The following is a 16216-nucleotide window of genomic DNA, read 5'->3' as shown; positions in this document are numbered from 1 at the left end:
CACTGTCTGTTTTTCTGCATGTGTAAATCAACTCAGAATGACTATTATCAATCAGCAGCTGAGACACCATCATCTCCTCCTGGTGCGCTCTGAGCTCAGGTGGCCAATGGAACGAACACATACATCATTACAGACAGTCTGTGGACCTCTTTGGCCCCTACATGGATTTGAATATTTTCATTTTGTTCTTAGTAAATGCCAAATTGTCATAACTGTGAGGCTTGCTTATACTGTGTGTACTGTACATTGCTTGCTCTAAGCTTGTGCTGTATGCATACTAGCCAAGAGATTTTCCTGTGCAATGTTGAGAACTGTAAAAAAACAAATCTCCTCACTTTTGTACAGATTTGATTTTACTGAAAGTATAAAGTATATAGAGAACATAGGAACTATACTCTTAGGTCTAGAATGTGAAATCTGTAAACTGTCTTTAACTTATGCTAAAATGCACTGTAAACATTTTTTATAGAGACACATTTTTACCATCTGCACCTAGCTGTGCATTTATAGTGAGAGAGTGTCACTCTGGCAAATAGGGGAGTGCAAAACGCTATAATTTCATCACCTTAAACAACCTCTGTTAAGCTTTTAAAAGGAACAGGAAAAACAAACAGAGAGTGTGAGAAAAGTAAATGAGGCAAACAAGTATTGTCCTTCTTTCTATAGTGCTTAGTGCACCACCCAAACTCAGAGCCAAAATTGTACTGTTGTTATCCAGTCCAAGTTGGCTGAAATAGAGGACAATTAGACGACACCCACTCCCCTTTTCCAGCCTTCCCACTGAAATCCTGTGTTGTTCTGAGATCATGTATCAGACCTCGACAGAGTAATGCAGAGTTTTCTTTTTGTATTCTGAGCCTTGCATGAAACAATATATCTTCACTTTCAGATATAAAAAGCATGACCTCCAGAGCTACTTTGATGCATTCTCCTGTTTCCTGAGCCCCATTACAATCCACTACATAACCGCAGGGTGACAACAGAGCCCTGCCTACCCGCTCATCCAACTGTGCATCATCAGCACTAGTGTTACAGCTGAGCCAAAGTGAGCTGAGCCCAGTCGGCACATAGACTCACAGATACACACACGCACACGCGCACACACGGTGCAGTGATATCATAGCCCAGGCTGGTGGAATGACACAGTTGTTGGGTTTGCACAATTGTACCGGGCCAAACACATAGCCCTGAGGGGCACCCTTCCCTGCAAGCAGATGCCATGTATCAATATGTATGCTTACATACACCACACTCACTGGAAATGTGACATGCATCTTCCTCTACTTCTCATGCAGGAACTCCTGATGGCATATTAAGAGATGATGTAATCCAGATCCACACCTTTTCTCACGCATCACACAGTGTATACATGCACATACTCTGTGGCTGCATGCTCACACACAAGCATTCAGGGGGTGCCCCCCTCTCACCTGCACCTGCATGAAGGAGCCCCTGTAGAAGCAGCAGGCAGCGGCTGACAGGGCACTCCACAGGCTGCATCTCTCCGTCATGGCTCCGGTCCTCCTCTCTTCGGCTCTTCCACCCCTGGAGTCCACTAGAAGCCCCGGGTCATGCCCTATCTCCTAGCGTTCACCCGCGCTCAAGCCACTGCCGCAACTGATCAGTGCTATCGCTGTTTCACTGGAGCCAGCGTCATCCCAGATCTGCACCGGCTTCCTCTCTCTCCCTTCTCAATGTCTCGATCTCTCTCTCTCCCTCTCTGACTTTCAATGTATCTCTCCCACTCAGTTCCACTGCCTCTTACTCTCACTCTAGCGCTTGCTATGCTTCACAGCGCTGGCAGGGATTACCTCATCGCTCTTGGATGAAAGCAGTGGATGGGGGGAGGGACGGAGGGGGAGAGAGAGGGATGTAGAAAGAGAGAGATGCTTGCAGGCACTGAGACCCCACCCACCCCCTCCTCCAGGGCTCCAAACAATGCTGGGGGGAGAGAGACAGAGAGAGAGAGAGGTATGTGGCGCACGCATTCAGCACCTACTCAAAGGAATTTTCCCTTTTATTCCGGGTTTGAAAGACTGCAAAAGAAAAGCAGGAGGGGGGCAGTCAGTCTATAGACACTCACCCTCATGCACATACACACTCCCACACCCACTGAGTTGCACAAGCAGAGAAAACAGTTAAATCCAGGCACACATGACTGTTTGTGTTTTTGAGTTTTTTTTTTTTTTTAACAGGAGTGGATGTTGTAAGTCTGGGCATGCAGGAGCTATTTAGAATCTGAGTTGTGCTTGGAAATGATGTTTTCTAGGAACGTAGTAAAAACCTGCTAATGAGCCTCAGTCCTTGAATATTCCCTATTGGATACTACCCACGCACGCACACATACTTACTCAAGATAAAATGAGTCTGACTCTGGCACAGCGGTCTAGGGTGGGGCGTTTGCTCCCTGGGGAATATTGTAACATCAAAATGGACGCCTTGCTATGGCAACCAACTCAAAGCTTTGACAGCAGCATCCTTAAAGGAATGGTTCATCCAAAAAAAGGAAAGTCTGTCATTTGCTCATGCTGAAACAGGAACAGGCTGAAAGTTAATTAGTTATTCACAGATAACCATTCCCTCTGTAATAGCTCTCAAATATTATTATTTGTACTTCTGCATATTCAAACTTTAAGACATGGCAGGTTTTATATCAAACAGCAATGGATCTTGCATGTCTTGTAACCAAACATGCCACATCAAGTTTGAATATGTGCAAATGAGATTAGAGAACTACAGTGGAGGAGGAAGAATTTCAGTGAAAAGTGACTAAAATTTCAGCCTGTTTGTCATATGAAATCATATGGCTTCAGTCAGAAGACGTGGAATACAGTATACAAATTGAATGGACAACATGGTGTTTCTTTTTATACTTGGAGCTCAATAGCATCCGTCCCCATTCACTTTCAATGTAAAAGAGCAGTCTAGACATTCTTCAAAACTTCTCCTTTTGTGTTCCATGGAAGAAAGTAAGTCATGTGAGTTCAGAATTATACTAGGGTGAGTAAATTATCATTGAGTAAACTATTCCATTAAATCAACTATTCCACGTCCAATCCTGTTCCTGGTGGGACAATGTCCTGCAGAGTTTGGTTTCAACCTGCTGCAACACAATTGCCTGGACGTATACTACAGAACTTGATTAGCTGTGCTTAATTAGTATTTAAACTCTGCAGGATAGTGGCCCTCCAGGAGAAGTATTGGAAACACCTGCAGGACACATCCACCATCTAAGCCCAGACAGCCATCTGTCTGGCTGTAAGGATCACATCAGCATTTTGCGTCTATATATTTGGTTCTGTAACAAGCTTACTAAGCAATGAAGCTTACAGCATCAACTAGGGAGGTCACACAATGAAAAAACATTGTGATATAATTAGACAAAACCCATTCTGCAAAGAAATCTCACTGATGCTATTGTGCATTAGCGGATAATCCGCTAAGAACATGTTAATTTCATGTTAAACGTTCATCAGCCTAAGACAATAGAAGGATGAATGTCAAGTTGAACCTCTTAAAGAGTAAAAGATAGTGGTGTAATTCATTGTGTGGGTTAACATCATATGTTATGCTGCGTTTGTCTCATGAGATCATGTAATGAAAAAAAGGATTTTGTGTTATTACCACAGATACAATGAGGAGTCTCACATGACACACACATGGTGACAAATATATGGCAACCACAGACAGATATTGTGAGAGATGAAATTATTGCCTAAATTGATTTTTTTGTAGGTTGATTTCCCTGTGGCGTTGTGGTACTATCAAAGCGTTGCTACTCCTGACCAGAATAACACAGCAATAATTTCTCAACCAATGTTGTGAGATTGGGGCGGGACTGCCTGTTTATTTAACCAATGGCAGATGGAGGAAAATGTTTGAAAACAGTCATTATTCTTCCAATTGACCCTTTGCCGGGAGTTTGATTGACAACCGATCTAACCAGTCATAACGCCGAATCCGCCATTTTGTCCGACAAAGCAGTCAAGATCTAGAAGATTATCCTCGGTGAACTTGAACTTGAAAAATGTGTGTATTTACGTCTTTCAGCGTTTTAAACAGCATTCCTTCTCATGTCCATTCATGTTTATTTGATGCTATAAATTAACTAGTAAGAAGAGATGATTGGTTCACGAGCCGCTTGATCTGAGGCACTACAGCGATCTGTCACGATACATTAAAGAACCACAAAACGGTTTTTATTGTTTGAATTTCTTTAAAAAAATTACACAATTTGGAAGCTGGGACTTTGTTTAATATCATAAGTAATCTGCTCTGTCTTGTCTGTTGACATGTTGTCAGTGTCTTCTTTGCTCCGCGATATATTTTCATGTATGTGATGTATGTGGTGTGACAGCGCCATGGCTTGTCGGACAAAGCAACAGTAACTAAGGGGGGCGGGTCTTTGCGAAGGGTCAATTCCATCCCATTGAAACTATCACCTTGGTATTCCTGCCAAGCATAGCACTTAGAATATGAGAAAAAGGAACAGATCACTTCTAAAATTCTAAAGGAGAAACAAATCTGAAAAGTAGCCTTTAGCAAAATTTTATTTAATCTAATTGCCAGGAGAAATAACATGTCATATCTATGAGAAATAACTGTGATATTAAAGAGATCTTGAATTCTCTTTCCTTCCTCTCTGTCCTAATTCTCTACTTTCTGTTCTCCCTCTCTTTCTTGTTTTCGGTATCACGCTGTTATGTGTATCTATGCTGATCATGGCTTTTCCTTCCCAACCCCTCCTCAATCTTTCATTCAATCTCTCTCTCAGTTAAATATTAATTACACAGAGAGTGTCCTGCAGGCAGGGTGCAGTGGTACAATGGAGAGGAGCTAGACTCTGTGAGTGAACTGATAATGAGGAGGTGGAGGTGGTTTGTCTCTACCTCCATCTGCCTACAGGGCCCAAACGCCTCACCTCACCCTTCCCATTAACATTAATGAGCTCAGCCTCCTTAGAATTCTGGGTATTGTAGTTGGCGTGCAATATGGCTCTTTCCCAAGTCAGCACTGCTTTTGCTGATCAAGCAGTTTGGTCATTTGGTTTGATCTGTAGCAGTAATAGAAGACCATGAGAAGCATGTTAGTGTGTGAGGTCTAGTCAATTTACAGTACCAATCAATGCAGAGCTGTGTAGTGATTTGATTTAAACAGAATAACTTGCTGTTCTGTATGTTTTTCCATGCTGAAAAACAGAAGGGAGTGGAAAAAGAGGGGTATCACAACCCCCATCTTTCACCAGCTGGGTTTACATCACTTTGTCTTTCTCAATTCATTGCTTGTCTTTCTTCACTGACTGTTCACCTCTCTATGTCTCATTTTTCTTATGTATCACTATTACTATTGCCATTTTTCTTATGTATCACTATTTCTATTGCCAGGGATTGGCCTCTTTTGACCAGTAAAAAAGAAATCTAGAAAACCCTAGCAACTAGCAATGCCTAAGCAACCTCTCATAGCACTGTGGCAGTGAGATTTCCATGTTGTGTCCAAATGAACTCTTTTTATGTACAAATATCAGTTAAGTCTTATTCATTTTGATACAAATGTGACCACACTAAAATGTAATAAAAAGTACAATGAGCATTTTAATCAAGCTTGTGGGCCCTATTTTAACGATCTAAACGCAAAGTGTAAAGCGCACGGCGCAGGTGCACTCAGGGCGTGTCCAAATCCACTTTTGCTATTTTAACGACGGAAAAACGGTCCGTGCACCGGGGCGCATTTTTGAAATGGGTTGTCCCTATTCTCTTAATGAGTAATGGGCGTAATGTTCAATAAACCAATCAGAGTGTCATCTCCCATTCCCTTTAAGAGCGAGATGCGCTCGCGCCATGGCGGATTGCTATTTACATGGCGGAATTTGTTGGCGGAAAAGCTGAACGCTTTTCAAGCGAAGAAACCGATCTGCTCGTGCGCGAAGTTAAACGTTTAGTTAGAAGTTAAACGAAGTTACATTTTTATATGTATATAGCCTACACAATAATATTCTTTTACACTGTAATCCTTTTGTTTTTAATATTTGGCATGTTTGTGTGATGCGCATCCCTGTGTGTAATAAGCAAAGTCAACGCGCTCTAACAAAAAAATATTGCGCCATTGACTTTAGACTTTAGACCAGGTTTGAGTTGGTCTATGGCACAGTCTATTTTCAGCTCCTTAAAATAGCAATGCGCCGGCAATGCGCCTGAACACATCTCTTTTTTAGACCAGCACGCCCATGGGCGCACTAACTGGCGCAAATGCATTTACTAATTTAAGGACGTGGCGCTGAACGGGAAAATGCGAACGGCGCCGGACGCAAACTAGCAAACACACTTGCGCTGCGCCTTGCGTCGCATTGCGCCGGGTGTATTATAGGGCCCTGTATGTTTAGGTTCAGTAATTTCACTTTAATGGCAATTAATAGGTCCTTTTCATTGCCATTAAAGTAAAATAACTGAACATAAACATACAAGCTTGATAAAAATGCTCATTTTATAAGAAAATTTCAGATGGCATTTAGAGGCTTTTGCATCTGAAGTCTTCATATATTATTTGTGTTTGTTTTTGAATAAGTATCAAAGTAGAATCATGGTATTACCTTATCAACAATGTGGTAAAAAGTACTGTGCTGTTTGGGCAGATCAGCTTTGGTATCTTTCAGTAGAATTTTCAGTAATACAATTACAGAAAGGAAACTTGGTATTAGCTAATTGGTATTAGCGGCTAGCAGAAAGGTTTGGAGTTCAATCCTAAGGTGCTGGGAAAGGTGTGAGATCTGAGAACAGCTGAGATAATGAGATGACAGCCCAGCAGAAAATAAACATTGGTATCAATGGAAGAACACAATTACGAACACCTCAAATGTCTTGGCCTCTGGGAATGTTCTGCTCTGGAGCGAAGACCAGTTGTTCATCTCTGTTTCCAGTTGAAAGAGCTGTTTTTTGCCATTACAGTGAACATTCAGGGCAGAGACTCATTTTAACTCAGACACCATTAAAGTTTTATATTGTGGTGGAGAAGAGAGGCATCCAAGAAGTGGAGGGAAAGGAGGCTGTGCATCCAATCAAACTAGTACAGTAATCTACCACAAATTCATCTGTCACTTGGTAGAAACTAGTCAAAATTGATGCATACCAACATGGACAGGTTGTCTGACCAAAAAAAAAAAAAAAAAAATTAGACCGGCAGTTTCTAGTAATTATAATAAGGATGGAAAAGGTTTTAAGGATGTTTTTGTTGATTTTGCAATAAACAATTTATGATAAACTGTTGCCACTCATGGCTGTAACCAGGGTTTGAAAATTAGTGAGGTCTAGGGTGGGGTGTTAAGAATTGTGCTGCAATAACAACTACAAATGCACTTGACAACAATAACAACTAGAAATGAAACATATTTCGTCAAAACCTTTTTGCCATTCTACACTTTGGGTACTCTCTCTGTTCTATCTGTTTTGGAGGATGGACATCGTTAAATTAGACCTTATTTATTCCATCACAATTTGTTAATACTTTACTATAGACTTATTTGATTATTTTTCATGCAACAATACTAATTACTGTAACAGTTTTCATAAATAAGCATTGCTATATAGATGAGTTATAAGAACTTTGTCTGTGATCTAGAGTATGAATGTTTTTAGCGTGACTTATTTGTGAAAGGTTAACTGCTAAATTGAATGAAATAACCTTCATTGCCAGTGTTTACATATTTGGCATATTTCATTCTGTAACCTTCTTGTTGTACAGATATGTGTACTAGTGTTATTATGCTACAGTTTATAGCATTTCTCTTAGCCATTTCTTACAGGTAATATCATGATGATTATTGTCTTACTGAATGGCCTGCCCACACTGTCTATTGGACTTTTTTGATTACTGTCAGTTTAATTGCTGAAGTTTTGCCAGATATTGCTACGAAAAACGACCCATAAAACAACAACAACAAATAAACCGATATAAGATCAAATCTTGTGTTTTAGAAATAAGATAAAGATATCGCTAACCCTAACCTGCAACTTCCCACTGTATTAACTTCCTAAAGTGACACTCATAGTAGTTTTAAACGGCTAATTAGACATTCAGAGAACTTCAAATCATATTTTTGAGCCTCATAGCTGGCTACGGCCATGTTACCACTTGATATTCAATGTAAAATCTATGTGGGAATCAAAAACCACATCTACCATTTTTGTCTTACATTGACAAGAGAATGTGACAGAGCTTGTAATAAAACAAGAATCAACATGGGCTTGACTTTTCGGAGAGGGCAAGAACTGAGGGATTTGAAATGTTGTAAAAGTGATGTAGAAATGGGGTTTTCATTACTCAACAGGTAAATAAATTGACATATGTAACTCTCTAACAGAGTTGTAAAACATTATCTATCATAAAAAAAAAGGTAATTGCATCCGCACTGTCACGAAGAGCCGAAGCACGACCAAAACGATGTTCTTCCGCAAAATGCATGCATTTTTGCTTTTGTTTTTTAACCGCTAGAGGGCCAAAAGTTACATAGTGTACCTTTTAATCGTCATAGTTAATGACTGGTGGTTTATAAGACATTTTGTAAAAACACACATTATCTCTCCAGAATTTTTGTTATGATGGTAAACACATTAATGCATGAATGACAACATATGTTGCATGTTATATTTGGCAACTGCAGAGGTCAGCGATTTTCCAAATGTTTCTTCCTCAAAAGTACTTAGAATTGTTTAATTCCTCACAATTCCCATTCTTAACAAGAAAAAAAAAAAGAAAAAAAAAAGTGCAGGGCCACTGGATTAGACTGTGTACACGAGTAATAAGGTGCATGTGTCAGACAAAGAGGAAGTTTCAGTATTTGTGTGCACATATTTTATACAGTGTGTGTAAATGAGAATGTGTGTTTTGAAGGCTTGAGGGTCATGTGAGCCTAGCCACACCTAACCTTCCCTTACACAGAGCTCCAGGAAATAAAGACCAGTTTATAGCTCCATCTAGAGGTAGCAGAGTTCACTAGACAGCAATTAAATGCAGAATCTAATATCTTAATGACTGTAAATAAGGGTAGGGACAGGAAGAACATTAATTTGCACCAAATCAGCACATTCCAAAAGAACTAATTAGATTAATTTCTTATTACATCTCCAAATGGTGCTTTTAGTTAATGAATACAGGGATTTTGCCTAATTAAGCATGAAATAACCATATTCAGCAAGTTGTCAGGAGAAAGCCTCAAAGAACAGACAGATCCTTCCTATTAAGGATGAGAGATTTGCCTAGTTTAAATACATTTTCAAAGTGATTATTGCTAAAAGAAAGAAAAAAAGGCCTTACTTCCACATATTCTCCTTTGTTGTCTGTGGTGTCCAGCTGTCTGTGAAAAGAAAAATTTTGTCAAAATTGTTTAGTAGCACAAACTTATTATATTATATATTATGCAATGCACGTAACAGTCAGCTAGTCATGTTTGCAAAATAAACTTCCAAGGTTGCCTGCAGATTATCTTACTTTATGCACAATTACTTGCAAACTAGCTTAATAAACTGACATGCAAATGAAGCTAAAATTTAGATCTCATATGATTAAAAGAGAACTATCAATTGCAAAACTCAATTATACAGTTTTGTGTCATTATACAAAAATATAAATTAGAATTGAGTATTGGATTAGTGCTGTCAAATCGCTTAATCGCGATTAATTGCATAAAAGTTTGTGTGTGTGTGTGTGTGTGTATATATATATATACATATATATGCACACACATACATATACATACACAAAGTATTCACAAACGTTTATGTTAGATGTGATTAATCATATGTGCGTGTTTGTTTGTTTTTTTGCTTTTTTTCTTTTCATGTCAGAAGATGCTTAATAAAACTCACAGAGGAACTTGAACTCCTTTTAACATCTAAAGGAAGTGAAAAGTGTGTTCACGTTCCTTCTTCTGCACGCCACATCAATGACAGGATGAAAAAATTACATTGAACCAAAAACAGGAATTGCAGAGACAAGCATTTGACCACAGTAATCTGAATCTTACTTTATTAAAATGGCATATGATCAAATCCTTATTTAACTTTTTTTATTTTTATTATTATTATTTTTTAACAAGACAAGTCTGTCTTTTTTGACCTATTAAAAACACTGAAAATGAGGAAAGCAGCATTATTTATGTTTCAGAATGTGTGGAATATTTAGAATGAAAGAGGAATATATTACTGATTTGTTCATATTTATATTATTAATTTAAACAATCCATTAAACAGCCTATAATACACATTAGATATGTTTTCTTTTAATTTAGACAGGATTTCATATTTCAAACAAAAGAATCTCAATAAACAGCATGTTCCCCAAATACGGGCAACTGTTATTATCTTACAAATAACAGTGGAAATGTTCAAAAGTTTCAGAAATTGACTTAAATAAACCCTGAGGTATTTTCATTGGTGTAAAAGTATGATTTTCCTACATGCACAAAATTTGCTGTCTGATAAACAGCAATTTTACTGTCAAATCAGGCCAAAAAAATTACTTTCAACATGGGAAAAAATTCAGAAAAGCAGAAGTGTGTGGAAACCACTGCCACACTGAAAAGGCAGAATGAATTCTCAGTCAATCAAAGTGAAACAGTGTGTGTTGAACAGAAGATTATTTTTCTGAAATACTGGAATGAAAGCAGTATATATAGGTTTCACTTTATTTTGACGGTCCAGAATGCAGATGCAGAATCAAACGTATTTCAGGTTATAACAAAATTGTCATTTATTTAATTAAGATTAATAAATAATAAATAAATAATAAATAATTTTATTATCAATAATAATACATGTTAATTTTATTTATATTAATTTTCATTTTTGTTCTTTTACTTTTTTATTCAAATTAATGTTAATTTGCTGTATTAAGTAGGAAAATGTTTTTGGAAGGGTTTGAGAGTGATCTGGTACATCCATCTTGGGATCCACCCAAAAAATGTTGTCTTTGGTCAGAATGGTCACATGAATTCATGTTCAGTGGTCCAACACTCATAAACTTTAAGTATGTTTTCAGTATCTAGATGCTGCTTACTGCTGAATACTGCCACAAAAGATTTTAGGTGACAACTTGAATTTTGTATGATTTTCTTTTAGTGAAAATTATTTTTTATACTGTTTTATCAGAGGTTGTCCTGGAAGATTGACGCCAGTTTACAATGGTAAACACATCGAAAGGTGAAGCTCAAGGCATTGCATACAAAAGAAGGAAGACTCTAAACACGCTGTTTCCTGAAGAAGAAATTTCTCACATCCCCCAGCTGTGCTGGCTGACCTCACATCATTATTCTCTTTCAACCCTATTTACAAATGACAGGGAAAACATCTAACCAGGTGTTGTTTATAAAGATCCCTGACCAATTATAACAATCCAGGGGACAATGCTTATGTAGCACACAGCCTGCTTGTATTAAAAGGCCTGTCCAAGACAAGGTACCATTATAATACCACGTTTTGTTTGTATTGCCATGGTATATCTCAAAGTAACAAAGCATCATCTTTTGATATTATAACTATGCCATATATGACCATAGGACACTTTTGTAAAGGCTATGTTTAAAGATATAAAGTTCACATTAGTTTTTCAAGTTCAGTATTTACTAAATATTACTATCATATATAAAGCTAAAAATAATGTGCAATTTACCCACCACTGTCATTAAAAAAGGAAAATTAATAAAATGAAATTACATAAAGATTATGAAAGTTATTTTTTTGTATTAGCAGTAAAATAACATTTTAGACTAAACTACAATTACCATTTACATTTTTGACATTTACTCTGCGACACACACAACATACTGACAACGATAAACTCACCTTAGACCCTTGTGCAACTTCATACTCAAACAACACAACAAAAAAAATATTTTTTCGCAAAAAAAAAGGCCAAATGAGGTGTTTGCCAGTCTGTTTCTTCATGTATATGGTCTGTCAAGTCCCTTTTGGAATCTGAGAGGAATGAACATCAACTTTCCTTTGAATCCCTGTTCTTCCTGTTGCTCTCTGCTGCCCTCTAATGTGAATTAATGAGGATCCCTATTGAAACACTGTTTGACCTCACTGTCACTGATCAAACTGGCACAGATTTGTAACCTCATTGCCAGTAATTTACATGCCAGATGTGAAATGGGAAATATGGCTGTTCCTGTCATGTGTGGCTGTAATGATACGCATGATGCAGGAGATTCAGAGAAATAAACAATCTTTAAGGGAGGAACTCAGGAGAACACACAACCATGTTAAACCATAAACAATATAGACCTTATTTTCCAGAGAAACATGCGCACCGCCATTTTTAGAATATTGTCTTTGAACTTCCGTTTTCGCGATAGCCCTGCAATTTCTATGGCATCGCTGTTGAAGAATAATTAGCTGGTGAAGTGGATTTACGTGTTGTAGAGTTAACAAAAGTTATCATGAGCATTGTAATGTTTAAAGCGGGTGTCTTAACAAATGTCAGTAGAACGGGAAGATTTTAAAATGAGCAGTTCATTCATAAATACATATCGCTGTGGAAATACAAGCCGGAACATCTGATTTAAATATATCAATGCTCATGATAACTTTTGTTAACTCTACAACACGTAAAACCACTTCACCAGCTAATTATTCTTCAACAACGATGCCATAGAAATATACAGAGCTACCGCAAAAACGGAAGTTCAAAGACAATATTCTAAAGATGGCAGCGCGCATGTTTCTCTGGAAAATAAGGTCTATACTTAACTAAGGAAAGTAAGGGCTTAAATACACGGGGAGAGTTGATTAACCAGAACAGAACATGTTTTACTCAAGTTAATCAAGATAACATAATACTTTAAAGCCTGATGTAAAAAGAGAATCCTTGACACCCACATTTCCTAAAATCTATGATGCATCCCAAACATTAGCTAATAATTTCATTTAAAAAATATTTTTAAAGTGATAGTTCACCCAAAAATGAAAATTCTGTCATCATTTACTCACCCTCAAGTTGTTCAAAACCGAAGAAGATATTTTGAAGAATGTCGGTAACCAAACAGTTGATGGGCCACATTGACTTCCATAATATTTTTTTTTCCATACTATGTACTTCACTGGGGTCCATCAACTGTTTGGTTACCGACATTCTTTAAAATATCTTCTTTTGTGTTCAACAGAAGAAAGAAATTCACACAGGTTTGGAACAAGTTGAGAGTGAGTAAATGATGACAGAATTTTCATTTTTGGGTGAACTATCCTTTTAATATTCTGGCATTTTGTTATTACCATACAAAAAAGTAACACAAAAGTTTCCACCTGGAGTCTAGGGCGGGGCCTGAGATAAACTGTATTAGAAAGCATGTCCAAACACACAGAGCAGATCTTAGAGAATCACGGTAGTGTTTTTTCTCAGCCTCTATCTCATGAGAACATCTCAAGCGTGACATCAGTGCTGATATACATGTACAACGAACCAGAACCGGTGTCAAAAAGGAACGAGAGCATATATTGTATCACAAAACTATACGCTGTCACGGTATGTGGTCAGACATGAGGATTAGTCTTGTCTGACATTACAGTGCAGCTTCCTGATTTATCTGTGAAGAGTTGAATGAATGAAGCATCTATATAGCACTTTATTATGTATTATTGTATGCCCAAAGTGCTTTACAGCCATATCGGTCTCTCCTCACCCACCATCATCCACCTAGATGATGCGACAGCAGTAACAGTGCAACGGTGCCAATGCGCTCAACACACACCAGCTAGGTGGAGAGGAGAGAGAGTGATAGAGCCAATTCAGTGGATGGGGATTATTAGGAGGCCATAATTGATAAGGGCCAATGGAGGGAATTTAGCCAGAGGTTACACCCCTAGACTTTCTGTAATCACAGTAATGTCTCAATTTATGATCAGCTATCAGTTAATTTGATGGATGTACTTGCACCTCGACTTTTGCCATCTTTGATATTACTTTAGTCACTTTCACTATTTTTACAGCTGATAGATCCCATTGCACGTTTGTACAGACTGTGGCCCTGTCCCAAATGGAACCCCAAGCCCTCGTGACCTTCCTCAGAGTCAACACTTTTGTGATGTAATGGCACTTTGACTGTAGGGTAGAAGTCTGCTGTGGAGCTTGCGAGCTCGGGAAAAGTGTGCATCGAGAAACCATATCGACCGCAAAGGGGGCACTCATGAGTACCCTTCTGAAACCCAAAATGAAAAATGGGACCTGCTACAGTCTTGTGGACTTAACGGACACACAGCAGCCATTGTAAGTCCACAAGACCGCAAGTGCACATGAAGTGTGCCATTTGGGACAGGGCCAGTAGCGAGACGCTATTGTAAGCTGCTGTGTGAAGAGGATATTTCAACCCTCAAAAGTTATAGAAATTATTTTCAAAACTGGCCTTTGTAAAAAAAAAAAAAAAAGTCTATTGAGAGTGACATTCTCCAAAGATTAGATTTTACAGACATTATCAAGGACTTTGCAGCTAGAAAAACAAAGTTTCTAAAGTTATGTAATTCAAATTTATTCATACATGAGCACAAATTAAAATGTCTGTGTATTGTCTAATGGCCTAGTGACATTTTATTAGTAGGCCTACTACTGTAATGCTGTAGCCCAGGGCCCTCTGGTTTATCTTAAAGGGTTAGTTCACCCAAAAATTAAAATTGTGTCATTTATTACTTACCCTCATACCGTTCCACACCCGTAAGACCTTCGTTAATCTTTGGAACGCAAATTAAGATATTTTTTGTTAAAATCCAATGGCTCCGTGAGGCCTTCATAGGAAGCAATGACACTTCCTCTCTCAAGATCCATAAAGGTACTAAAAACATATTTAAATCAGTTCATGTGAGTACAGTGGTTCTATATTAATATTATAAAGTGACAAGAATATTTTTGGTGCGCCAAAAAAAAACAAAATAATGACTTATATAGTGATGGCCGATTTCAAAACACTGCTTCAGGAAGCTTCGGAGCATAATGAATCAGCGTGTCGAATCAGCAGTTCGGAGCGCCAGAGTCACGTGATTTCAGCAGTTTGGCGGCTTTACCTGGGTGTGACACGCGATCCGAATCATGATTCGACACAGAAGAATCATAACACTCTGAAGCTTCCTGAAGCAGTGTTTTGAAATCGGCCATCACTAAATAAGTCGTTATTTTGTTTTTTGGTGCACCAAAAATATTCTCGTCGCTTTATAATATTAATATTGAACCACTGTAATCACATGAACTGATTTAAATATGTTTTTAGTACAATAATGGATCTTGAGAGAGGAAATATCATTGCTGGTTATGCAGGCCTTACTGACCCATCGGATTTCAACAAAAATATCTTAATTTGTGTTCAGAAAATTAACGAAGGTCTTATGGGTGTGGAACGGCATGAGGGTAATAAATGACATTATTTTCATTTTTGGGTGAACTAACCCTTTAATGCGTCCCTGCCTACATCCTTACCTTATAAAGCATAAAGAAATAGAACAGTGAATGGAATTCTATGTCTAATTCTAGTTGGGAAATAATATTTGTAATATTGCATTAATTTGCATTAAAATATGAACACATGTACTTTTATTTGTATACTATATCTGTAATACAATATATTGTTAGTCCTGAGATTCTCCACTACTGGCATTTGAATTCCCTAATGGTCTAGTGGTAGATTTTTTGTTAACCTTGTCAAATGTTCAGGGTTCTAATCCACCCTTGTATAGTTTTTTTTCCCCCTCATTAAAATCAAAGATGTTCATCAATGACTGTATATCAAGAGCAGGGACACATTTGTGTGCATTTTGTTTTGTGATTTCACCGGAAAGATAGTATCCGCAATCACATTAAGCTATAGATTTGACACAATCGTCTGTGTGCATGAACCAAAAGAGAACCTAAACCCCGCCTACTTTGATTTGATCTCAATCATTTGACATTGACAAGTGTTGTTAGACCGCTGAGGCAGACAAGGCTAAAAAATTTAACTTTTAAAACTTTTTGTCATCCCAACAATATGCAGAGTGCTGCGTAATGGAGTGCAGCAGAGCAATGCAAAAATTTCAAATATATAGGTGGGAATTTGGCCATTTCTAATTACTGGAGGGGATTTGTCCCCCTCACTGTCTATGGTGGTTATGGCCCTGGCGCAAGTGCGCATTTACTGTTGGCGACTTGCCACTCGTCCAGTGTAGACTCACTTGCTGAATTCGAAAACCCTATACTATATACTACT

At 38.0% G+C, this 16216-nt stretch overlaps 1 protein-coding gene across 9 annotated transcripts in view; it reads right to left on the bottom strand.

Annotated features, from left to right (window-relative positions):
• sh2d3ca (SH2 domain containing 3Ca) overlaps positions 1 to 16216 on the bottom strand; it is a 63915-nt gene that overhangs the window by 34563 nt on the left and 13136 nt on the right. For 5 of the 9 annotated variants that reach the window (XM_048174204.1, XM_048174194.1, XM_048174214.1 and 2 more), the window contains one exon: positions 9307 to 9346. In XM_048174204.1, the coding sequence (XP_048030161.1) occupies positions 9307 to 9346 (40 nt within the window). Of the gene's footprint in view, positions 1 to 1430; positions 3281 to 9306; positions 9347 to 11831; positions 12069 to 16216 lie in introns of those variants that run through there. The other 4 variants (XM_048174246.1, XM_048174255.1, XM_048174265.1 and 1 more) reach the window with 4 other exon arrangements.

The sequence above is a fragment of the Megalobrama amblycephala genome, linkage group LG2 (assembly GCF_018812025.1).
Source record: "Megalobrama amblycephala isolate DHTTF-2021 linkage group LG2, ASM1881202v1, whole genome shotgun sequence".
Taxonomy (NCBI): domain Eukaryota; kingdom Metazoa; phylum Chordata; class Actinopteri; order Cypriniformes; family Xenocyprididae; genus Megalobrama; species Megalobrama amblycephala.
The sequence above is the reverse complement of the archived record's forward strand: the minus strand, read 5'-3'. Positions and strand labels throughout refer to the sequence as shown.